Source organism: Saimiri boliviensis, chromosome 19 (assembly GCF_048565385.1).
Source record: "Saimiri boliviensis isolate mSaiBol1 chromosome 19, mSaiBol1.pri, whole genome shotgun sequence".
In the NCBI taxonomy this organism is placed as follows: domain Eukaryota; kingdom Metazoa; phylum Chordata; class Mammalia; order Primates; family Cebidae; genus Saimiri; species Saimiri boliviensis.
In genome coordinates this window covers 11,404,559-11,428,159 of record NC_133467.1, presented here as the reverse complement: position 1 = coordinate 11,428,159, position 23,601 = coordinate 11,404,559, and the positions used below count along the sequence as shown (strand labels likewise).

General features: G+C 48.4%; 1 protein-coding gene across 3 annotated transcripts in view; it reads right to left on the bottom strand.

The window, feature by feature from the left end:
* NMNAT2 (nicotinamide nucleotide adenylyltransferase 2) overlaps positions 1 to 23,601 on the bottom strand; it is a 222,255-nt gene that overhangs the window by 16,780 nt on the left and 181,874 nt on the right. For all 3 annotated transcript variants that reach the window (XM_074389970.1, XM_074389969.1, XM_003925303.4), the window contains 3 exons: positions 22,237 to 22,317; positions 21,535 to 21,579; positions 15,851 to 15,927 (listed from right to left, as the gene is read on the bottom strand). In XM_074389970.1, the coding sequence (XP_074246071.1) occupies positions 15,851 to 15,927; positions 21,535 to 21,579; positions 22,237 to 22,317 (203 nt within the window). The remainder of the gene's footprint in view (positions 1 to 15,850; positions 15,928 to 21,534; positions 21,580 to 22,236; positions 22,318 to 23,601) is intronic.

The window sequence follows — 23,601 nt, the reverse complement described above, 5'->3', positions numbered from 1 at the left end:
AGAGACTCAACAAGAAAAGAAAATTTCAGGCCAATATCCATACATAGATGAAAAATCTTCAATAAAATACTGGCAAACCAATTGCAACAGCATATCAAAAAGCTCATCCACCATAATCAAGTAGGATTCATCCTGGGAATGCAAGGCTGGTTCAACATACACAAGTCCATAAACGTAATTCACCACATAAACAGAACCAAAGACAAAAACCACATGATTATCTCAATTGATGCAGAGAAGGCCTTTGACAAAATTCAACAGCCCTTTATGCTAAAAACCCTCAATAAACTAGGTATTGACGGAACGTATTTCAAAACAATAAAAGCTATTTACAACAAACCAACAGCCAATATCATGCTGAATGGGCAAAAACTGGAAGCATTCCCTTTGAAATCTGGCACTAGACAAGGATGCCCTCTCTCACCACTCCTATTCAATATAGTACTGGAATATAGCCAGAGCAATCAGGCAAGAGAAAGAAATAAAGGGTATTCAAATTGGAAAGGAGGAAATCAAATTGTCTCTATTTGCAGATGACATGATTGTATATCTAGAAGACCCCATCATCTCAGCCCAAAATCTCCTGAAACTGATAAACAACTTCAGCAAAGTCTCAGGATACAAAATCAATGTGCAAAAATCACAAGCATTCCTATACACCAGTAACAGACTTAAAGAGAGCCAAATCAAGAACGAACTGCCATTCACAATTGCTACAAAGAGAATAAAATACCTAGGAATACAACTAACAAGGAACATAAAGGACATCTTCAAGGAGAACTACAAGCCACTGCTCAATGAAATAAGAGAGGACACAAACAGATGGAGAAACATTCCATGTTCATGGTTAGGAAGAATCAACATCATGAAAATGGCCATACTGCCCAAAGTAATTTACAAATTCAACGCTATTCCCATCAAGCTACCAATGACCTTCTTCACAGAACTGGAAAAAAAACACCTCAAACTTCATATGGAACCAAAAGAGAGCCCGCATAGCCAAGTCAATTCTAAGCAAAAAGAACAAAGCAGGAGGCATCACACTACCGGACTTCAAACTATACTACAAGGCTACAGTAATCAAAACAGAGATATAGACCAATGGAACAGAACAGAGGCCTCAGAGGAAATACAACATACCCACAACCATCTGATCTTCGACAAACCTGACAAAAACAAGCAATGGGCAGGGCGCGGTGGCTCAAGCCTGTAATCCCAGCACTTTGGGAGGCCGAGGCGGGTGGATCACGAGGTCGAGAGATCGAGACCATCCTGGTCAACATGGTGAAACCCCGTCTCCACTAAAAATACAAAAAACTAGCTGGGCATGGTGGCGCTTGCCTGTAATCCCAGCGACTTAGGAGGCTGAGACAGGAGAATTGCCTGAGCCCAGGAGGCGGAGGTTGCAGTGAGCCGAGATCGTGCCATTGCACTCCAGCCTGGGTAACAAGAGCGAAACTCCGTCTAAAAAAAAAAAACAAACAAAAAAAAAAAAACAAGCAATGGGGAAAGGATTCCCTGTTTAATAAATGGTGTTGGGAAAACTGGCTAGCCATGTGCAGAAAGCAGAAACAGGACCCCTTCCTGACACCTTACACCAAAATTAACTCCAGATGGATTAAAGACTTAAACATCAGGCCTAACACCATACAAACCCTAGAAGAAAATTTAGGCAAAACCATTCAGGACACAGGTGTAGGCAAGGACTTCATGACCAAAACGCCAAAAGCAATGTCAACAAAAGCCAAAATAGACAAATGGGACCTAATCAAACTCCACAGCTTCTGCACGGCAAAAGAAACAGTCAGTAGAGTGAATCGGCAACCAACAGAATGGCAAAAAATGTTTGCAGTCTACCCATCTGACAAGGGGCTGATATCCAGAATTTACAAAGAACTAAAACAGATCTACAAGAAAAAAACAAACAAGCCCATTCAAAAATGGGCGAAGGATAGGAACAGACACTTTACGAAAGAAGACATACAGGAGGCCAACCAACATATGAAAAAATGCTCATCATCACTGGTCATTAGAGAAATGCAAATCAAAACCACATTGAGATACCATCTCACACCAGTTAGAATGGCGATCATTAAAAAATCTGGAGACAACAGATGCTGGAGAGGATGTGGAGAAACAGGAACACTTTTACACTGTTGGTGGGAATGTAAATTAATTCAACCATTGTGGAAGACATTGTGGCGAATCCTCAAGGACCTAAAAATAGAAATCCCATTTGATCCAGCAATCCCATTACTGGGTATATATCCAAAGGATTATAAATCATTCTACTATAATGACACATGCACACGAATGTTCACTGCAGCACTGTTCACAATAGCAAAGACCTGGAACCAACCCAAATGCCCATTGATGATAGACTGGATAGGGAAAATGTGGTACATATACGCCATGGAATATTACGCAGCCATCAAAAACGATGAGTTCACATCCTTTGTTGGGACATGGATGAACCTGGAAACCATCATTCTCAGCAAACTGACACAAGAGCAGAAAATCAAACACCGCATGTTCTCACTCATAGGCGGGTGTTGATCAATGAGAACACATGGACACAGGGAGGGGAGCACTACACACTGGGGTCTGTTGGGGAGAAATGGGGGAGGGGTGAGGTTGGGGAGGTGGGAAGAGATAGCATGGGGAGAAATGGCAGATACAGGCGAGGGGACGGAAGGCAGAAAACCACACTGCCATGTGTGTACCTATGCAACAATCTTGCATGTTCTTCACATGTACCCCAAAACCTAAAATGCAATTAAAAAAAAAAAAAGAATAAAGAAATAATGGAAAAACATCAGTCCCAAGGATGCAAGAAACCAAAATTGCATGGGGTTGTGATAGCCTCAAGGGTTGTGCCTTTGAAGTGAGTCTTGCTAATCTGCATAATGCTAAAGTTGCATTTAGAAAATTCAAGCTAATTACTGAAGATCTCCAGGGCAAAAACTGCCTGACTCACTTCCATGGCATGGTTCTTACCCGTGACAAAATGTGTTCCATGATCAAAAAAATGGCAGACCAGTGGGGCGCAGTGGCTCACACCTGTAATTCCAGCACTTTGGGAGGCCAAGGTGGGCAGATCACGAGGTCAGGAGTTTGAGACCAGCCTGGCCAACATGGTGAAACCCCGTCTCTACTAAAAATACAAAAAATTAGTTGGGCGTGGTGGGGCATGCCTGTAATCCCAGCTACTCCTGGAGCTGAGGCAGGAGAATCACTTGAACCTGGAGGTGGAGGTTGCAGTGAGCCAAGATTGTGCCACTGCACTCCAGTCTGGCTGACAAGGGCAAGACCTCATCTTAAAAAAAAAAAAAAAAAAAAAAAAATGGCAGACCATGATTGAAGCTCTCAGGTTGATGTCAAGACTACCAATGGCTATTAGCTTCATCTATTCCATATTGGTTTTACTAAAAAGAGGTGACAATCAGATATGGAAGACCTCTTAGGCTCAGCACCACCAGGCTGGCCAAATCCAGGAGAAGATGATGGTAATCATGACGGGGTGGGGGGCTGGGTGGTCGCTGTAGACAAATAACTTGAAAGAAGTGTTCAATAAATTGATCCCAGGCAGCACTGGAAAACAGAAAAGGTTTGCCAATCTGTCTTCCCCGTAATGTTTCCATTAGTTTTTCCAGAGCCACTACTTTCACCATGAAGATAGTAGCTCTGGAAAAACTCCTGGGGGAGAGACAGGAGCTAAAGTTGAGCAAGCTGGTGGATAAGAGCCACTGGACCAAGAATCTGTTAACATTCAGACTTTTTTTTTTTTTTTTTTTTTTTGAGACGGAGTTTCGCTCTTGTTACCCAGGCTGGAGTGCAATGGCGCGAACTCGGCTCACCGCAACCTCCGCCTCCTGGGTTCAGGCAATTCTCCTGCCTCAGCCTCCTGAGTAGCTGGGATTACAGGCACGCGCCACCATGCCCAGCTAATTTTTTGTATTTTTAGTAGAGATGGGGTTTCACCATGTTGACCAGGATGGTCTCGATCTCTTGACCTCGTGATCCACCCATCTTGGCCTCCCAAAGTGCTGGGATTACAGGCTTGAGCCACCGCGCCCGGCCTAAAATTCAGAATTTTAAGGGTGACAAATAGAAGTATTATTTGTGAAAAAAATAAAATAAAATAAAATAAACAACAACAAAACAGATTCCCCAGACCTTACCTGAGAAATTTTGATATAGTGTGTGTCAAGGGGCTGGAGCTGTTCTCTTTACAAAGCTCCCTAATCCTTCTGATGTGCACCCACCTTTGGGAGTTTGTTTTTTTGTTCATTTCTTTGAGACAGAGCCTCGCTCTGTCAACCAGGCTGGAGTGTAGTGATGCGATCTCTGCTCGCTGCAACCTCTGCCTCCCAGGTTCAAGCGATTCTTCTGCCTCAGCCTCCCGAGTAGCTGGGATTACAGGTGTGCACCACCACGCCCGGCTAATTTTTGTATTTTTAGTAGACACGGGGTTTCACGGTGTTGGCAAGGATGGTCTCGATCGCCTGACCTCGTGATCCACCCGTCTTGGCCTCCCAAAGTGCTGGAATTACAGACGTGGGCCACTGTGCCTGGCCGGGAATTGTTTTAAATCACGTGGGCAATTGCCTAAGTTGCTAATATTCTGGCCTGGTTTAGGATGGGGTCAAAATGAGGTACTCATAGGACAGGTACCTCAGCACCTCTGAGAAGCCCAGCATGAATAAGGACATTCCTCCTATGCCCTGGGGAGTTGGGAGTGTAAGGCAGACATCTGACCCCAGGAAGCATAGGGCATTCAGATCCCCTTTCTATGGAGCCTGCAGGAGTGTGCCCAGGCCTCTGGGACTGAGGGGACCAGCACGTCCTGTCTTCACGGAGAGCTCTCTGTGGGTCTTGCCCTTGGGGGTGGGGTGGGTAGTTGGCCAATGCAGTAGAACTGTCCTGCGGTTCCATTCTACTTGGTAAATTTCATTTTTGATGGTGACCAATGTGACCCCACACCGTGGGAAGGGTCAGGGCACAATCTTCTTCCCCTGCAGCACACAGTTTAGCACTGGAGGACTTCAGTTTAGCACTGGCCTGTGCTGAGCCTCAGAGGTGGGGTCTGTGACATTCATCCTGCTTCTACTTCCTGCTCACAGGCACAGCTTTGAGCATATCTTTTCATCTGGTCAAACGCTACCCAGGGGAGGCAGGGATAGGGATGAGGAGAGGAAGTGGGAGGGGGTAGACTCTGCTTCCCCAAATGTGGGGAATCTGAGGGAAGGATATGAGACATGTTGAGTCAGGAAGCAACTTGGCCTTGGAAGAGAACACACTCATGACCCAGGCAGCAGAGCTCTTGGAAGGAACGTCAAGTTCACTCATCCCTCCAAGAGGCTGAATTTCAAGACCTTCCCTGCTGGATTTAAGGGGATGCTTTGAGTGGGTGGATGCCTTGTGGTCTTAGCCAGGCATTTTCCTAGACACCAGGGACGCAGCATTGAGCAAGACAGATATGGTTTCACTTCTTGGACAGATCACTATCTAGTGTGAGACATTAAACAAATGGTTATTTTCAATCCTATCTACTGCTGTGAGGATAAGGGTAGGTTATTACGGGGTAGCTAATATCTTATAGTGACTAATATATTATGGGTAACCAGCAAAAGTTTGGGCCACATCCCATGATGGAGGCAAACTCTCTTATGAGCTGAACTCCTCCAACCAAGCTGTCCTCAAGTACCCTTTCATTCAACAAACTTATTGAGTGTATATGGTGAACTGGGCATTGCTCTGGTGTTGGCAAATAAGACAGGCAAGTTTCCTGCACTCAAGGGACTTACCTTCAAGTAGGGAGAGATCATAAACAAATAAACATATAAATAAGATAACATCATGGCAAGGTGTGATGACTCATGCCTGTAATCCCAGCACTTTAAAAGGCCAAGGTGGGAGGATCACTTGAGCCCAGGAGTTCCAGACCAGCCTGGGCAACATGGCAGTGAGACCTCATCTCTACAGAAAAGAAAAATTTATTTTAAATTAGCTGAGTGTGGTGGCACATGCTTGAGTTCCAGCTACTTTTGAGGCTGAGGCAAGAGGATCGCTTGAGCCCAGGAGTTCAAGGCTGCAGTGAGCTATGATCGCACCACTGCACTCTAGCAGAGTGAGACCTTGTCTCTGAAAAATAAATAAGTAAAAAGAAAACAACAAGTAGAGTTAAGTAATAATGATTCTAAAGCAAAATGACCCTTATGTTGAAACCTAAGTGATAAGAAGTGAAGGGCATGGGGATATCTGGGAGAAGAAGATTCCCAAGAAGGTCACAGCTAGTACAAGGACACTGAGGTGGGGAAAATTGATCAAATAAACAAGGTGGGACTCGGGCACACAGCAGTCAGAAAAGTAGACAAGGACCAGATCACGATGAAGACGGGGTTTCATTCCAATCACAAAGAGATGCCATTAGGGTGTCTTAAACAGAGGGCTTGACTTCTGTTAGCAGCAGGAGCCCATGTCTGTGGATTTTCCCTGGCAGGCTTAACTGGCAAGTTTCTCCGCAGGGCCATCCTGAGATCAGCGAGCCAAAGCCTGACCTTCCCTCCCAAACAGTGCTCTCTTCTAGGTACAGTACATCAGCGACTGCGGCCCACTTCTGTTTCTCCTCCGGATAAGGATAGTCAGGGAGGCACGTGGGGCCATTGGGAAGGAGAGGAGGAAACGTTGATCAAGGTTCCTGCTCTGTGAATTCACAGTACTAGGAGCTTATGACATTTAATCCTTATGACAACTATCTTCGGAGATATGTGCCTCAGCTCTTACTTCACAGGTGGAGAAACCAAGATTCAGTGAGATTTAATAAGCTGTCCAAGTTGCACAGCTAACAAGTGAGTGGAATCTACTCTGCTCTGCCTTGAAGACTCTTTCTCCACATCATACCTCTTCAGAATCCATTTTTAAGACTCATATTTTAGAGACTTGAAACTTTTTTGGTTAAAAAATATTTCTATTTGAAAATATATTCCCCCTTATTTTTTCCCCAGCTTACCACAGCACTGAGAGGCTGGCACCTTCCCATTCATTACTCTGCATCACCCTTAGAGTATTTAATTTTAGTATACTTCTGGATGAGTTTAAAAAGATGCAAAGAAGGAACTCTGGCAAAGCCACGCAGTATGTGAGCAGCTTCTGAAACATGCTCCCTCCATTTCAGTAAAGGATTCTCTGGCCCCTGCCACTCTCTGGAGGGAAGGCTGGGTGGAAACTAGCAGGGTCAGAGTCCAGCAGGTGGAAATGCATTTCCAGGATGGCTCTCTTAATGCAAAAAAAGAGAAAGAACCATTCTTAAGAGAGGCTTCCCAGAGGAAATCATCCTCACTCCACTGCCAACTTAACTGGGGGTGTGGGAAGGCAGGGGATTCCAGACTCAAGTCAACAGCCTGGAAACCAAACCAGCAGGGCCTTTCACACGAGAACCACCAGAATCCCCCATTGGTAGGACCTGAGCCTCCTTCCTCTGAGCCTGTAATTTGGTATCAGTGGCCTAATCCCTGGGGTGCAAGAGTCCATCAGGCTTCCTGGCTGGAGCTGGACTCTCTGATAAAAACCATCTGAGCCTGAATAGCCAAATGTTTGTCTTTGTTCCATTTATCCTGGGGCCCTGGGATTTCTTCTGGAGTGGCTAATGCCCCAGGCTCTTCCTCTGTTTATTTTCTTTGGTTGTTTTCCCATAGCTGATGGATGTAGGAAGCAGTTAGCCCATGGCTGGTTGGCTGGAAAAATGTAGGATACAGCCAGTTAGAACCAGCCTGTGGAATGCTGGGCTCTGACGAGTGAAAAAAAAAAAAAAAGAAAGATAAAACAATTCCTCAGTGGCCATATCTGGTGACTGATGTTCCATCCCCAGGCTTTTACTCTTTTGGATTAAATATTGACTTGCTCATTTGAAATTTAAATACTCTTGAGAGCAGCTAATACATGTAGTTATTAAACTTAATGATTTTGCTGCATGCTCAAAAGTTAATACCAAATAAATACCAGGATCCACCTATTTCAACCAACCAGAACCATCTCCCCAAATTCGGCGGGTGTTCCCCTACTGAATATATCCTCTTCCCTACTTCAAAAGCTCTTATCTTTTTACCTACTTCACCCAGTCCTCTTCACCATTCAAAGCCCAGCTCAAGGGTCGCATCCTCCCCTGTGGCCGGCAGCACAAGATAGATGGGGTTATTCCCACCTGTCTATCTTGTCTATCTGGAGTAAGACTTGTTTGAAGTCCTGCTCTGCCATTCAAAAACTTTGTGGTCTTGGACTAGTCACAACCCAGCAATCCGTTTGAGCCTTGGTCTCCATATCTATAAAATGGAAATAGAGATTTCACTTCCCAGCAGTGTTCTAGGTGTTAAGTAAGATAATCCATGAGAAACAATCCAAATGTTTATTGTCTGTCTTCCCCACCGGAAAGTAAGGTGCACAGGCAGGTAATATCTACTTTGTTTCTCACCTGGCTGGGTGCTCAATAAGTATTTTAAAATAAGTGAATAGGTTGGGTACGGTGGCTCATGCCTGTAATCCCAACACTTTGGGAGGCCGAGGCAGGTGGATCACAAGGTCAGGAGATTGAGACCATCTTGGCTAACACGGTAAAACCCCATCTGTACTAAAAACACAAAAAATTAGCCAGGTGTGGTGGCACGTGCCTGTAGTCCCAGCTACTTGAGAGGCTGAGGCAGGAGAATCGCTTGAACCTGGAAGGCGGAGGTTGCAATGAGCTGAGACTGTGCCACTGCTCTCCAGCCTGGGAGACAGAGTGAGACTCTATCTCAGAAAAGAAAAGAAAGAAAAGAAAAGAAGGAAAGGAGAGGAGAGGAGAGAGGAGAGGAGGGGAGGGGAAGGGAAGGGAAGGGAGGGGAGGGGAGGGGAGGGGAGGGGAGGGGAGGGGAGGGATGGGTGGGAAGGGAAGGGGAGGGGAGGGGAGGGGGGAGGGGAGGGGAGGAGACGGGAGGGGAGGGGACGGGAGGGGAGGGAGGGGAGGGGAGGGGAGGGGACGGGAGGGGAGGGAGGGGAGGGGAGGGGAGGGAGGGGAAGGGAGGGGAGGGGAGGGGAGGGATGGGTGGGAAGGGAAGGGGAGGGGAGGGGAGGGATGGGGTGGGAAGGGGAGGGGAGGGGAGGGAAGGGGGGAGGGGAGGGAAGGGAAGGGAGGGGAGGGGAGGGGATGGGAGGGGAGGGGAGGGGAGGGGAGGGAAGGGAGGGGAGGGGAGGGGGGGATGGGGTGGGAAGGGAGGGGAGGGAGGGGAGGGGAGGGGAGGGAAGGGAGGGGAGGGGAGGGAAGGGAGGGGAGGGGAGGGGAGGGGAGGGGAGGGGAGGGAAGGAAAAAGGAAAGGAAAGGAAAGGGAGAGAGAGAAGAGAGAGACAGAGAGAGAGAGAGAAAGAAAGGGAAAGAAAGAAAAAGAAAGAAAGAAAGAAAAGTCAGATACTTTTAGACTGTAAGTGCCTCAAAGATAAATACATTCTATGTTCATCCTGGGTGCTTGATAAGTAATTGTTGAAAGATTAATTGACTGAAGAAAGAAACACTTGAATCAAAACAGTTTTTTTTGAGATGGTGTTTCACTCTTGTCACCCAGGCTGGACTGCAGTGGCACCCTCTCGGCTCACTGCAACATCCACCTCCCAGGTTCAAGTGATTCTCCTGCCTCAGTCTCCAGAGTAGCTGGGATTACAGGCACCTGCCACCACACCTGGCTAATTTTTTTATTTTTAGTAAAGATGGGATTTTACCATGTTGGCCAGGCTGGTTTTGATCTCCCGACCTCAGGTGATCTGCCCTCCTCAGCCTCCCAAAGTGCTGGGATTACAGGTGTGAGCCAAGGTGCTCAGCCTTGAAACAGAATTTATTTGCCTGGTGGGCGCAGTGATGGACAAAGCAGCTGGCAGCATCAGATCCCTAGACAATGGGTTTTGTTTTGGAGAAGGGAGTGAGTGCAAATGCCTTCTGCTCAAATCTGCCCATGGTTGACCCTGTAGCCTTTGGTCTTGGCTTCCCATAGTCCCTGATCCATGCCTAGATACCTGCATTGATGCTGGTATCAGGATGCAGCAAAGCAAAGGAGCAGGTCTCCTGAGGGAGACTGGTTCTCTAATAAAGAACTCGGGAAAGCAGCGAGGTGTTGGGAGCAGGGTTCCCATCTCTGAGGCTGGTCCAGAAGTCTGGATCTTGATTTCCCTCAGAAATCCAGAGTGGATGTGCCAGTTTCCAGGACATACAGCAACGCTCTTCTATTACACTTGGGAGAAACTCGATGACTATGTATGGAATTTTTTCTCCATGGAATGTAAGAGGAAGGGTGTGTCACTGGTTAGAGGTTAGAATTTGCTGTGGGATAATGGATCTTTGTACCTAATGGGAAATGCCACAAGGGATGTGTTTGGGGTGGGGATGGGGTCACACCATTAGTCATGTAATTATATTTCTGGATGGAGAGCTTTGGTTCAGGAATCCAAAGTGAAAGAAAAAGCAAAACTGACTCAGTGGAGAGTAGGAGATGGTACTGGAGGAGGCCCTGGCAGTCCAGCTGTTCAACAGATGGGCTCAGCTGGTTCCTGGCCTGGCTGAAGGGCAGGCTGCTCCATAGCCCCTTTGAGCTTTCTTCCCAGACCTGTTTAAACCAGTGGCTTCCCTCCTGCCTTCTTTCTGAAGATTCTGGAGAAGATATGAGAGACTAGAGTGTGGGGCCAGGGCCTAGGACTTTTCCAAGAAGAAGGTTTGATCTCCCTCCTGCCCTTCTGTCCCCAGTCAAGGGCAGTGCTAAATCAAGTTTGGCCTAAAGCTGTCTCCCTGCATATTTTCAGTTCAACCTAAAGGTTTCTCTGTACATGGTGAACCATAACAAGTGGAGGCATAAACAGGCCGTAGCCTACATTTGTGCCAATCAATCACCAAGTTTTGGTCACTCAGATGTAGCCAGCTGTTCAAACTGTGTTGAAATACACAGTTTCTGTACTTCACTTCCATTCTCTGTACATCACCTTCCTTTTTCTGTCCATAAGTCTTCCGCCACGTGGCTGTGCTGGAGTCTGAGAGCCTACTCTGACACAAGAGGCTGCCTGATTCATGAATGGATCATTGCTAAATTAAGGTCTTTTAAATTGAATTCAGCTGAAGTGTTTCTTTTAACAGCAGATTTCAGGGTTTTGGCCTCATGGTCTCCAAGCAAAGGTCTGTGGTCAAAAAGTATCACTTTGGGCACCAGGTTATAAAAAGAAATACACTCTGAGAAAGGGATGAATGAATAACAAACGAATGAAACCTGAAACAAGCAGGCCTCACATATCTCATTTCCAGGGGTTGCATGGTTGGGAACTGAAATTCCTAAAACAGGCTGTTTCCAGGGAAACTACAGATGGTAGAACTTGCTAGTACAATAAGCAGAGCCCGCTCTGTACCCACTTCTGAAAGATGTTCCTTTTCCAGACCTTGAGATCCAACCTTCCCCAAATAAGAGCAGTGGACTCTTCACTGAGGTGCTCACTAGTTTCATGTTCCCCACACCCCCCTCTGCCAGCTCTATGTCTTTCTTTCTTTCCTAACTTCCTTCCTTCCTTCTTTCCTTCTTTCTTTCTTGTTGTTTTTTGTTTGTTTGTTTGTTTGTTTGTTTTTTGATGGAGTCTTGCTTTGTCATCCAGGCTGGAGTGCAGTGGTGCGATCTCAGCTTACTGCAACCTCCGCCTCCTGGGTTCATGCAGTTTTCCTGCCTCAGCCTCCCGAGTAGCTGGGATTATAGGCGCATGCCACCACGTCCAGCTAATTTTTGGATGGGGGTTTCACCATGTTGGCCGACTGGTCTCAAACGCCTGATCTCAAGTAATCCACCCACTTCAGCCTCCCAAAGTGCTGGGATTACAGATATGAGTCACTGCACCTGGCCAGCCAGCTCTATTTCTAGCAGAGAGCCAAATCTTTTATAAGAAGCATTTTCAGGACAAAACCAGAATGCTTTGAAGTCAGTGACTATTTATTTATTTATTTATTTATGTAGAGACAGAGTCTCACTCTGTCATCCAGGCTGGAGTGCAGTGGCATGATCTCGGCTCACTGCTACCTCCGCCTCCTGAGTTCAAGTAATTCTCCTGTCTCAGCCTCCTGAGTAGCTGGGATTACAGGTGCCTGCCACCACGCCTGGCTATTTTTTGTATTTTTAGTAGAGACGAGGGTTTCACCATGTTGGCCAGGCTGGTCTCGAACTCCTGACCTCAGGTGATCTGCCTGCCTCAGCCTCCCAAGGGCTGGGATTACAGGCGTGAGTCACTGCATCCAGCCTGAAGCCAATGACTTCAAATTCACTGAAGAAATTTTGAACCTGGTTCAGTGGCTCAGGCTTGTAATCCAGCACTTTGAGAGGCTGAGGTGGGAGGACCACTTGAGCTCAGGAGTTTGAGACCAGCCTGGGCAACATAGTGAGACCTCATCTCTACAAAAACAGCAACAAAAAGAAATTTCATTAGATGTCCTGAAGAGGGGAGAGAAAATAGAGAAGATGCTCTTGGGGATAGAAAGAGCAAAGAAGTGGTTCTGCTGTCTTCCCACCAACTTTCCCCACCAGAGGAAGAGGCTGCAGGTCTGTGAAGCCCACTCCTCCTCTCTCCCGGGCAGCACACTAGGGGCAAAGCCTCAGAGGAGGATGGGCCTGGTGAACACAGTGGGGCCCAGCACAAGGCCTCCAGACTCAGCCAGGAGTTCCCTGCCCCGGGTGAGTGTGGAGCAGGGCACTTTGACTTCAACGGACGAAAAAGGCTTGGCCAGGGATGATGTCTGTGGTGACCATGGGAAACTGAGATTAAAGGACTGTCCTCATGTTCAGGGTGTGCAAGAGCCTCTCGGGTCTGCTAATTAGTAATGGCTGAGACTAAATTTCCATCATCCCTGTGGGATAGGGATTTGGAGTGAAATGTTAATTTCATGTAAATACATTAACATGATATTTCTGGCACACCTCTGTCGTAGGCTGAGATTCACACTCATTATGTGAGGAAACAGCTTCTTGGAATTCTTCCCGCTCTGTCTCAGACTCAGTGGTTCTAAGGACCTCGCAAATCAGCTGTGGGTTGAGGCAGGGGACTGAGCAATTGGCTGGCAGGGTGGGGAAGCAGGTCGACTCCACGCTCTAAAAAGCTCTCTGGAGCAAGCTTGAGGGTCCACTTCACCCAAATCCTTCTACTGCCTCTGCAGGGGACTGGATTTTTCACCACTCTGGACAAGCTAGATGTAGGGTCCCTGCGGGCCTGGGACTGTGGTACCCTCTGAGCATAGTTAGGCTGGGTGTTCCGGGACTCCAGGGTGGCCAACCCAGGACTGAGGGAGGCCCCAGGATATGAGTATTTCCATTTTAAAACCAGGTAAGTCTTGCAGAAACAGGGACTAGTTGGTCACCTGATCTTGCTCTTGGTTCATTATCTCATCCATCCCTGGCTTCCAGAGGATGTCCCAAAGTCATCTATCTCAGACTGGAGGTTGGAAATGGGATAGGAGAATCCCTCCCCTTTTTCCACAACCACCCAGATGGGAAAGAAATGCTATGATCTCCCTGGGAATCTAGAAAGAGAAGAGGGTCAGGGCTGGGACTTGCCAAGTGGTCAAGTGGGAACACATTTGACTCAATGGATTTACTCCACCTCTGTGGTTACATCCCTGGTAAATCAACAGCAATTGAATGTTTCTCAGATTTTCCCGCCAACCCTGGTCTCAGCACCAGGGACCAACCAGAAGAGGAGAGGCCTGGAGCTCTTCTCCGTGGTCCTCTAACATTGGTATCTGGCAACACCAAGACCAGCCATTTTGGAGTAAAGTTAGAGTACCTGCAATCTAAACTGGCAATCTAACTGGGAGGAGCAGAGAGGGACTGGCCTGCAGCAAGGCCCCAAATTGTGGTAAGTTTCAGGCTCCAGGAAGCTGTGTCTGCCCTAAAGAGGAGGCTCCTCACCCATCACACCTAGTAAAAAGGCCCCAGGGATTCCGGCTCCCAGGCAACACTCCAGGCTATGCGGCAGCTACTGACCTCATTCCTCTAAATCCCTCCAGGACTGCCCAGACCTCTGCAATAAAACGGGGCCCAGGCAATTCCCTAGATGTGCCTGGATTCTTGAAAGAGCTTTGCTGAGCTCCTGTACAGAACTTTGCCCTTACTTTTGACTTTCACAGCCCCTTGTGAAGTAGGGAGTAAAGCAAAAGCTAATTAAGCCACTTAATTTAGAATTGAAAGGAGGTTTAAGATTTCACCTGGAGGAAATGGTTCCAGGGTGGAGAGGACTGTGTATTTCACATGGTATACTTTACTTCCCTGAAACTTTCCCTGCCACCTTGGTTATACCACAGCATGTCAGCATTTATGCCCTTCATCATGAATAGCTTGCATATCTGTGTGTCTATTTAAGCAAATTCACTTCTTAGTGTTATTGAGCATGACTGCGTGTCAGGGGCACCAGCTAGGCACTTTCAATAGACAATACCATTTACGCTTTCCAAACCCATGGGAGGTAGGTACTATTATTATGCTCATTTTAGGGACGGAAAAAAAAAACAAAATTTAGGATATATTTTGTTGGCCAGGTGTGGTGGCTCATGTCTGTAATCCCAGCATTTTGGGAGGCCGAGGCGGGCAGATTTGGGGCCAGGGGTTTGAGACCGGCCTGGCCAACATGGTGAAACCCCGTCTCTACTAAAAATACAAAAATTAGCCAGGTGTGGTAGCAGGTGCCTGTAATCCCAGCTACTCAGGAGGCTGAGACAGGAGAATCGTTTGAACCCGGTAGGTGGAAGTTGCAGTGAGCAGAGATGGTGCCACTCGAACTCCAGCCTGGGCGACAGAGTGACTCGTCTCAAAATAATAATAATAATGTCTTTTGTCATGAGCTGTGTGGGAGTAGAACTTGAATCTTGAGCCTGACCCTGACTGGCTCTGTCCTGCCTCTCTCTGTCCAGAGACACATAAATGTACACGAAAATATTTCATATGTGTACGTCATGCCACCTATTAGGGGCAAAGGGCAAGGATTGTATGGCACATTTCTTTAAAATCTCAGAATGCTATGGATAACATTCTATAGATTTTACAAATTAAAAAAAAAAAAAAAAAACTGAGGCAGGTCCACAGTCACACAGTAAGTTAATAAAAAACATTCCGCCTAGAATTGCTGCCTTGGGAATTCAATGTCCATAGAGCTATGGGGTTGGGCGCTAGCTCAGGCCACCAGGTGAACAAATTAATGAAAGAGTAAGAATGAACGCATGTATGAAGAGTGAGTAATTTATGGGTGAGCTGGTTTGAGATCATCAGTCAGATCTCGCAACAAAAGGTGTCACGGAGCTCCTAAGTAGCTCGAGATTAACCTCCGGGTTCCCTCAGTGCCAGGTCAACTGCCAAGGATCCTGCCCACCTCTTGCCACGCACTTCTCCCCTCTGGACCCTTTTTCTCTTGTTGAGGGGATTCCAGGGTGGTATTTACCACCTCTTCAAAAGGAATCAAGGGAAAACAAAACACACAATAATCTCAAAAGGGCAAAGATGTTTTCTCCCTTTCGGCTCCCCACCCGCAACACAAACGCAAACGCAATCGCCTATCCAAAGCGCTATTTGGAGCCAGATACTGTATGACTCGGCTTGCTTTTCCCCCAGGGGCTTTACTGGAGCAAGCTTGAGGAGGAGTTACATGTGAAAATGCAGTAGCGGATCAAGCTTGCGGGTAGGTGAGAATTTTCTACCATCGCATGTGAATGGGCTGCCCTCTTCGGAGCGCAGGAGAAGTGAAGACAGGAGGCCAGAACCACCTTTCCCAGCCCTCCCAGTCCCAGCTGCCCTGCGTGCCAGGCGACAACCTTGCTACTCACATCTGCCTCGTTCCAGAGCCCTGGGATGCAGAAGGACTCCAGCAGGTCACTACCACACAGCAGCAGGATCCGCAGCTCTGAGGAGGGGGAGGAGAGTTTGCAAAGGGGGTAAGTGGAGGCCTGGGAAGCATTCAGCTCTCAGCCTTCTCTCCCTGGTGCATACACAACTCTCACCTTTGGGGCTGTGGGGCCAGGTTCTCCCAGCTGACCCTGCCCCAGGGCGTGTGCAGTGCAGAAACCCCTGCTCCCCTTTCCCTCGGGCTCGTTTCCACAGCACCCTCAATCCCTGCGGGAAGAATTACTCATGCAAGAAGAGAAGGTCGTAGAGGGTGACCAACTGCTCTGGCTTTCCCAGGACATGGATCTTTCAGGGCTAAGCCAGGATGGTTCATTACTGTGACAGTGGCTGAGCCAGCGACACGCCTTGTCTAACGTCTGATGTCCTCTTTCTTGCTCCCTGTCAAGCTCGAACGTCAACGGAATTTGGATTCTCTGCTACTCTGCATTGTCTGGAGTTTGTCTCCCTGACATGGTAGGGGGGTGTGAGGGGACATGGAGTGTACCTGGAGGTAGCTGAGTATAGCAAATGTGTCACATGGCCGCTGTCCCCAGCAAAGGGCTTGAGAGCAAGGCTGAGGCCCCTCACGGTGCCCGTACTTGTCCTGGCACCCAGGCGCACTTCCTGCGCGTCAGCTGTTTTTCTTCCCTCATTAAGCCCACGCTGAATTATCCCAATGAGGCCCACCGGTGTTTAAAACAGGCAGCGAGCGGGCTCACTTAATTAACTGAGAACAGCGTGAGGAGCATCCTCGCCCAGGAGGTGGCTCAGGGTGGAGCACAGCGAGGCTCCCAGCCATCCCGGCCCTAGGTGGGACTCCTGAAGCGGGGGGAGGCTGCTGGGCCAAGGGTGGGCAATGCCAGCATCTCATGGTCCCCTGGACAGGGCAGCCTTCTCACCTCAGGGAGCCCCACTGAGGGCTGGGATGGTGACTGTGAAATATTCCTGCAGCCTGTCTCCTCTCCTCTCCATCAGACCTTAGTCTAATGATCTGTTTGTGTGCAGGGGTTTTGCTTTATCTTTACAGCCCCAGGGTCTGGCAGAGTCACTGGCTTGCAGTAGGTGCTCAGGCATGTTGAATGGGTGAGGCGACCGATGAGCTGACAGCAGAGGTCCTGCAGGGCTTCTGCTCTTGCAGCATGGGGTCACTGGGGAAAATGTTGGCCTGAGTCAGTGGTGCCTCTGCGTTGCGCCATGGGACTTCTGACCCAACTCCCCAGCGGTGGAGGGGAAGCGCGCTTGCTATGTCTGACAGGAGCCGGGCTGGGCTTATTTCTGGGAGCCACCCGGGCTTCTAGGTCAAAAGGGCACGTCTCTGTAATTCTGGCTACCTAAAAGTCCAGTTAGATCAAGCTTGTCCAACTGTGGCTTGTAGGCCACATACAGTCCAGGGTGGCTCTGAATGCAGCCTAAAATAAATTAGTAAACTTATTTATTTATTTATTTTTGGAGACAGAGTCTTGCTCTGTCACCCAGGCTAGAGTGCAGTGGTGTAATCTTGGCTCACTGCAACCTTTGCCTCCCAGATTCAAGCAATTCTCTTGCCCCAGCCTCCCAAGTAACTGGGATTATAGGCGTGCACCACCATACCTGGTTAATTTTTGTACTTTTAGTAGAGAAGGGGTTTCACCAAGCTGGCCAGGCTGGTCTCAAACTCCTGACCTCAAGTGATCCACCCGCCATGGCTCCCAAAGTGCTGGGATTATAGGTATGAGCCACCATACCTGGTGTGTAAACTTTTCTTAAAACATTATGAGATTATTTTGGTGATTTTTTTTTTTTTTTTTTTTTTTTTTGAGACGGAATCTCGCTCTGTAGCCAGGCTGAAGTGCAGTGGCCCAATCTCAGCTCACTGCAACCTCCACCTCCCAGGTTCAATCAGTTCTCCTGCCTCAGCCTCCCGAGTAGCTGGGACTACAGGCACACGCCACCACACTCAGCTAATTTTTGTATTTTTAGTAGAGACAGGGTTTCACTGTGTTGGCCAGGATGGTCTTGATCTCTTGCTACATGACACACCCACCTCGGCCTCCCAAAGTGATGGGATTACAGGTGTGACCCACTGCTCCCGGCTTTTATTTTTATTTTTTATTTTTAGCTCACCAGCTATTGTCAGTATTAGTGTATTTTATGTGTGGCCCAAGATGATAATTCTTCCAGTGTCACCCAGGGAAGCCAAAAGATTGGACAGTCCCGTATTAGATGATCACGTCAATAAGGCATGTGCTGGCCCTCAGCTTTCCCTGTATCAGTGGTTCTCAACTGAGGGCAGTTTTGCAATTGCCAAGGGACATTGGCAATGGCTGGACACTTTTGGGTGTTAGGACTGGAGGGGGATGGCGGCATGCTACTGGCATCTAGTGGGTAGAGGCTAGGAGCACTGCTAAACACCCTGCAATGCACAGGAATGCGCCCCCTACCCCCAACACAGAATTATCTGTTCCCGAATGTCAATTAGTGCCAAGGTTAAAAATCCCTGCTTACAGCCATGAAAATGAATCTCTTTCCTATTCCCAAGCCAGGGTCGCAGTATCCCAACCAAATATAATAGCACTTTTCTTTTTTAAGCCAAAGCACAGAGAGTTCCAGAGTGGGGTCTCTGTCACCTTTTCTTGCAGGACCAGCACAAACATTTAAGTCACAGACAAGCAGTCCCAGCCAGGCTTGAGATCCCACGTGTGGCCGCTGGAGGGCAGCAGTGACTTCTCCTAGTTTGTGTCTGAGACTAAGGCAAGTTTCCAATCCACCAGCCTGTGGCCTGGGGCAGCCCGGGAGGAGCAGTTAGCCTTTAGAAGCATGTAAATAGGGTCAACAGATGCTAATAGAGCTGGGAGAAAACTGCTTTTCCTCATTTAGTGTGCAAGGAAATATCAAAGAGGGGAACATGTGAGCCCCAGGGCCTCACACAGCGCAGGAATGAAGAGTAGGGAGGCAGAGTAGCTGGGCCAGCCTCCTTCCCCAGGTCACCCTGATCCAGGGCCACGAGCTGGAATGCAGCTCTCTGTCCACACTCCTCTCCCAGGAATCCCGGCTATGCGAAGCCTGGGCCCTGCGGCCCATCCCAGTTTCCACTGCACACAGCCACCACCTGGAACCATGCCAGGACCTGAGCCCAGGCTGACAGCTGTGGCTGCTGAGCTCTCCTTTCTCAGAACCTAAGTATTCTCTATTCTCACCCCCCACTGTCCCTTCTCCATCACATGCAGGTGGACCCTCCCTCTGAGTGAGCACAGGGGATGTGGAGGGAGACAGGCAGAGCCTGGGGATGCCAGAGGTGAGAGGTCACTCCCAGCTGCATTTTCCATCCCTGGCGGCTGGCTCACCATAACTCCAAACTGCTACAGAGCAAGAATAGTAAGCAGAGACCCCTGCCCCTCCAGAGGTGGTGGTGAGCTAATGGAAGTGAACACAGCAGTGCGCTGTGCAGCACTCATCATCAGTGTCCTCTCTGGGAGGGGACTCCTCGAGTCAGGGTAGGGAGAGCCTGATCTACCCACCTGGGTGCTGGAAAGGCAAGCAAGGCTATGGCTGAAGTTTGCCATAATGGAAAGAGAAATGCACATGGAATACAATGAGAAGTCCTAAGGCTGCTCTGAGCTCACTGCGGGGGAAGGCAGCAGGTCTTGGCCAGGCTGGAACTGCAGGGAAGTGGAGTACAGCAGCTTTCAGCCTAGCCCTGCACCTTCACTCCCATCCTTGCCTGATGGCATCCTGGGGCTGCAGAACCTACAGCCAAATGCTCCTGCCTGTTTTGGGGAGCAACCAGGAAGATGGGTGCTCCTTCCTGTGGTCTTCAGAGACTGACTGACGTGCTGGTCAATAAAGGATATTAAAATAGGCCAGGCACGGTGGCTTACGCCTGTAATCCCAGGACTTTGGGAGGCTGAGGCAGGTGGATCATGAGGTCAAGAGATCGAGACCATCCTGGCCAACATGGTGAAACCCCGTCTCTACTAAAAATACAAAAAATCAGCTGGGCATGGTGGCGCATGCCTGTAGTCCCAGCTACATGGGAGGCTGAGGCAGGAGAATTGCTTGAACCTGGGAGGTAGAAGTTGTAGTAAGCCGAGATCGGGCCACTGCACTCCAGCCTGGTGACAGAGTGAGACTCTGTCTCAAAAAAAAAAAAAAAAAAAGATATTAAAATATAGTAAAAAATTAGGAAGGGAGGGATTTTGAATATTAATTCCTTTTGTTTTAAATTTTTTAATTTTAAGATAATGTAACTTAATTTTTATTAATGGCTATATTTAAAACTGGTTCACACAATTCCTGAAAACTGGCCGGGTGCATGGCTCATGCCTGTAATCTCAGCACTTTGGGAGGCTAAAGCAGGTGGATCACTTGAGGTCAGGAGTTGGAGACCAACACGGAGAAACCCCGTCTCCACTGGAAATACAAAATTAGCCGGGTGTGATGGTGCATGCCTGTAGTCCCAGTTACTCAGAGGCTGAGGCAGGAGAATTGCTCAAACCCAGGAGATGGAGGTTGCAGTGAGCTGAGATCGTGCCACTGCACTCCAGCCTGGGCAACAAGAGCAAAACTCCACCTAAATAAATAAATAAATAAATAAATAAAAATCCTGAAAACTTTACAAATGGTTGTAAGAAACCAACTGAGCTGACTGAGGGACACACTGCACCTCAGATGACAGGATGAGACCCATAGAAGCCCCTTGAAATGACGTCACATCTGCCGGGTGTGCAGGAAGAACCACGTGCTCAGGACAACCCCTGCCTCTCAGGATCGCAGCGGGAGCCCTAACTTCAGCCCTTGGACAGAAAAGTACCAGGAGCAGATGCTTGGAGGACCTTTTCAGCTGGATATTTAAGATTGAGCGTGTAGACACCAGGCTGCCTCACCCTAGAGCTCCAGGCATTCCTGATGTCACTGACCATTCTTGTCCCCTGGTACCTGCGCCAGCCCCAGCTCTATTCTGACGTCTCCCTGTCCTTTCCCCAGCTTCAGACACCTGCATCTCCCACTTGCCTCTGTCACCCATTCTGAAACCCTGGGAAGATTTCAGTGTTCCTATCTGCTTCTCAGCTTGCTTGTAGGGGTCATCAACTCCTTCCCACCCTGACAGCTGTGTGACCAGCCCCCACCGGCTCGAGCCCGCCCTGGCCTGCTCTGGTATCGGGTTTGGCAGGCAGCCGTCACACAGACAGTGGCGTGCCTTAGCTCTGCCCAAGGCTGCGAAGGAGGTGTGGAGGCGGCTTTCGGTCCCCTCTCTTTCACCGTCTTCAAGCACTGAATGAGGAAGGTGGGGGGAGGGGGGCTCTTCTGCCTCATTTGTGTGCAGTGTGTGTGCTCAAAAGAAGGGTCTCTCCGGCTGGTGCCAAAGCTCAACTTTCATGTCTTTTACAAAAGGGAGGGGAGGCTCTGAAGGAAAAATCACCAACTGAGCCAATCCTCTCCCTTGGGAGCTGGCCAGAGTTCAGTTAGGAGAGATTAACGGGAGCTAACTACGAATGCAATCTTAGACTGGAAGCAATCCCTTTTCCGAGAGGAGACCCTGCTGCAAAACACCCCCTGGACTTTCAAGCCTCTCTGCTCCCCATGTTTCCTGCCATGAAGGCAGGGGCTCCAAACGCCCCATTTTCCCCACTTCCACAGTTTCACTCACCGATCTCTTCATACCGCATCACCGTGCCCAGATTGGCATTCTCATCTAAGGAAGCAAGAAGGAAGGAAGGGCGTTAAGGAACCAGCTTCCTGGTCCCCAACACTCAATTTGTCTGAGGGCCTCAGCAGGAGTTATTGGGATGGGGTGGGTGAGGGCAAGTAGGGGGGTGATGTGCCACCCTGCACAGGTGACACCCAAGGAGAGTGAACGGGGAGCACAGTCAGGTGTAAAATGAACAGGAAGTTCTTCTCCTGCTCCAGGAGCGGCACTTCACAGAGCTGGGACTTTCAGAATGAGGCAGCCGGGCTGGGGAGCCAGTGACAAACACACACACTCATGCTGAATGCTGTTTCTTCCCCAAGATCTTGGGAGGGAGGCTGGCCACAAGAGCAACAACCTTACAACCTGGCAAGATGGCTTTTGGAGTCACAAGATGTGGCCGGCTCACTCTAGGGACTCCCTGGTTTAAAGAACAAGCACACTGGGGGTGCAGAACTTTTTCACATGGTGGAATTTGGCAAGGGCCTGCAGGAAGATGGGGCAGACTGAGCCTTCGATGTCTGTGCAACACCTGTAGGTGCACACACACAGTCACGGGGATTTGTGGTGGGGGGAATGTGCTTGAGGCTCTTTGCTGAAGGAATGAAGGGAGGAGAGACAGAAAAGAGACAGGACTGGGGGTCAAGATGCTTGGTTCCTCACCTACGAAGGTGAAACGCTCCACCGGCGGGCGGACACAGCAGATCCGGCTGAGGCTTTCTCCCACCTTCCCCAAGATCTTGGCTATGGAAGAGAGCAAGTCAGACAGGGACAGAGGGAGAGACCCACTCACAACTGGCACTCATGTCGGCCCGGCATTGGGGCCGCTGTAAACATCAGGGTGCGTGGAGAGGGCAGGGGTGGGGGAAGGAGGCAGCAGGAGGGTAGAGAGAGAGAACAGAAACATGACAGCACAAATTCCTCCTTCTCGCTCACAGTCTGAGGCACACACATTGTGAGCCCTCGACTGGAAGCCATCTTCTGCTTATGTGTATTTCATTGTTGAAATTCACTGAAAACTTGGAAAACATAGAAGAGGGAAATATATAAAGAGGAAAAGCGCCCATAATCCCAACCCAAGAGATAACTACTGCTAACCTGTTGCTATATTATTTATTTTCTTTCACGTTTTAAATGTGTATTATGCTGGTATGTCTATGTAAATTGGAGCAGATTTTCCAATTAAAGGGCATATAGGCTGCTGGCTTCTTTTATTTTCTGTATCATGAGCATTTCTTCCCCAGGTTTGTCCCAAGCCTATCCTTAGCTGCTCCTCCCTCTGGACAGTTACACCCACATCCAAGGAGACTCAGCAAAGTACATGCTTGGAACCATTTCTGCTGGGCTAAGGTGTTCGTTCCTTCCCATGCAGATGGTCTTTAGTATCATTAGACATCTTATTTGGCTGAGACGGATCTGGTTTTCAATTCTCCCTCTAGGTTCCAATCCAGAAAATTTTTCTGAGCCCTCCACATGTAGCTGTATGCAAACTGTGAAATTCTGACTCTTCTTTGTGAATTACCCTGTTTATAACAGACCAATAATATAATAGCTTATGGTCTCTAGGCTTGAAGAGTAATATCAGAATCTGTTTCTTGGAGTTGGCTTGGAAGAAAATTTTAGAGCATGGACCTTGGAGCCTGACAGTATTGAATATGAATTCCAGCTCTTCTACTTTTGAGCTGTGTGACAAATCGGCAAATCACATTTCTTCTCTGAATCTGTTTTCTGTTTGAAATGGGAACATAATGTCTGTGTCACAGTATTACTGCATTAAATAAGAACACAGATAAAGCACGAGCATCGTTTGGGCATATAGTCCTAGGTTTGGGGTATGTGCTGGTGCTCTCCGTCACTGGATTATTGGTGGCTAAGAGTGTGGGGGTTCTGGGTGCAGACTGCCTGGGTGTGACTCACGGCCTGCTTCTTCCTCACTGTGTGACCTTGATCCTCAACCTCCCTAGAAGAGGCAGAGAGAAATGTCCCATTTTGTGTATTTAATTCCCAGTTAAGGCAATTATTTCTTAA